The following is a 2,224-nucleotide window of genomic DNA, read 5'->3' on the forward strand; positions in this document are numbered from 1 at the left end:
CTGAAGCCTGAAGCCCAAGACATGCCTGAAGCACGTGTAAGGAGCTGCTGGGAAGCAGAGCCTGAAAAGCTGCTGCTAATTCAGTTGCTGCCATTCCTCTCAACCCCAAGGGCACGTTTGCGGCAAGGCCATGACACAGCCCTGCTGAGCAACCTGTGCTGGCCCTCGTGCTCTTTTCTCCTGCCCTGTCCTTCCTCTTTCTTTGCCAGCACTTCCAGAGGAACACTAGAAGCAAGGCAGCCCCTTCCCGGAGCAGCAGTAGTTTATTCCCACCCAAGTCTTTCTGTCTGAAGACATTAAAAAGCTGCAAGGTGTGCAGGTGAAGCAGAGGTGACTCAAGGTGCTCAACAGCTTCATCTCCATCAGATGCTGGGCAAGAGATGGACCACAAAGCCCAGGTGATGGCCAGTCACCATCCACTTCTCCATGCCAGTGCACCAAGGGATAGCTCTGCATGCTGCCAGGCTTTGTTCTCATGCTCCATCTCCACACTTCCAATGATCATGTTGGTGTCTTCCAACGTACTGAACTACCTCAGAAAGTGTAGTTGATGGGGAATGTGGTGGTTTGAAGGTTCTAAGGAGAAAATTAACACTATCCTAGCAAAACCAGGTCAGGGAACTACTGACACCACAGCATTTCACAAGAGACTTCTACCCTGACCGTGTGTGTGGCCAAGGACAAGGCTCTTATCCACTCCATGCCTGGATTTTTCCCTCTCTAGCTGAAAAATAGAACTGCTACACTGATCTCCCACCAACCCTAAATATCACTGTCTCCCTGGTTTCTTTGTGTGGCTGCTTCCTGACACACACAGCACTCTCTGTCAGAAAGGCTTTGGTTTGCTCTTTCCTTAAGCAAGACACAAACCCAACAAAGCTTCAGGCAGTTTTCCACCCAGCCACACTCCTGCATGTTTTAAGACAAGCAGAACAGGTCCACCCACCCCAGAGTAGATGCTCCTGACAGGTTATGCCTGGGAGAACTTTCCCTTCATTGTACAGACTCCCAGAAAAGGTTGGAGAGCCCTGCCTCAGGGAACTCAGCAGGCTTTCAATCGATGGGTCATTTGGACCAGCTCCTTTTTATAATTTATGTATTTTTAAAAAAAATTGAGTGGCCATTGTGTAACTTTCTCTCTAAGGGAGGACACCAGAGCACACAGACAGTGGGTCTAGGACACGAATGAGCTTTCTTTGCTCTGTATCTTTATTTATTGGCTTCTGTGTACTTCACGCTTTAACTACTACTCTTAGGGGCTTCCAACTGCTGTCATTCAGCACTGACTAAGCCCAAAGAAGCCTCCAGCCAAGCTGCAGACAGGTTGTTAGCCCAGGAAACCTTTTATAAAGCAAGATCACTCAGGGAAAAGTTTAAAAAGCTTGTGGAGGCTGGTGAGGGAAGGGTTGGCAAAGTGACATTAGGTCCTGATAGCACCAGCCTGGCATTAGTGGTAGAGGCAACTCTCCCCTCGGCACTGTTGCCCATCGCGTGTACCTGAGCAGTGTCACACATCCACGCGTGCCGCGCCGTACGCGTGCCCACATCGAGTCACTCCCTGGCCTCAGGGTTGATACGGTGATGAGAGGTGGGAGAAGAAGTTTTATTCCATCCCTTCATTGAAATGTGGTGCACAAAGAGCAAATGACTGGGCAGAGGTGGGAACTGTCAACCTGTGTCCAGTCGGAGCACAGGACTGTCCTTCTTCTGTGCTCCCTATCAAGTCACCTCCCTGCCTGCAGCCCTGGGAATCTCTCTCCAGGCATTTAGGAGCAGGAAAGCCTTGGAGGAAAAGATGCAAAAGCTGGGAGGAAGAGCTTCAGCTCTCTGCAACCTCTTTCCACGGCATGGTTCTTCTCTGGGACTAGGTCAGAGCAGGACAAAAAGCAGAGGCAGTCGTGATTCATACACCCTCTGTTCAAAGCAAAGCAAGAGGCACCAACCTGCAATGCGGAAAGCATGATCCTCCTGCCCGGAGCTCTTCCCATTCTCAATTTCACACACATTCAGCTCTTTCAAAGGCAGCAGCCCCTGCAGAAGAAGAACACACCATTACTTTGGAGGTCAGCCCACAGCCAGGCTCTGCAATTAATGACCCTTTGCTGTAGGATACTGGAAGTCCAGACTTGGCACCAGGAGGTTGCTGCGGCTCACGATGTTAGACTGCAAAACATTGCTCTGAGGGGAAACATTTGGGACTTGGATCCAGAGGAAGCAGGTTCAG

The 2,224-nt window shown here is 50.4% G+C and overlaps 1 protein-coding gene across 1 annotated transcript in view; it reads right to left on the minus strand.

Moving 5' to 3' along the window:
- The window catches only part of PLEKHN1 (pleckstrin homology domain containing N1), a gene marked incomplete at both ends in the record, with an annotated part of 19,997 nt that overhangs the window by 9,968 nt on the left and 7,805 nt on the right, over positions 1-2,224 (minus strand). The window contains one exon of the mRNA XM_029087050.1: positions 1,944-2,031. Within this exon, the coding sequence (XP_028942883.1) occupies positions 1,944-2,031 (88 nt within the window). The remainder of the gene's footprint in view (positions 1-1,943; positions 2,032-2,224) is intronic.

The sequence above is a fragment of the Antrostomus carolinensis genome, unplaced genomic scaffold, assembly GCF_000700745.2.
Source record: "Antrostomus carolinensis isolate BGI_N321 unplaced genomic scaffold, ASM70074v2 scaffold15499, whole genome shotgun sequence".
Taxonomy (NCBI): Eukaryota; Metazoa; Chordata; class Aves; order Caprimulgiformes; family Caprimulgidae; genus Antrostomus; species Antrostomus carolinensis.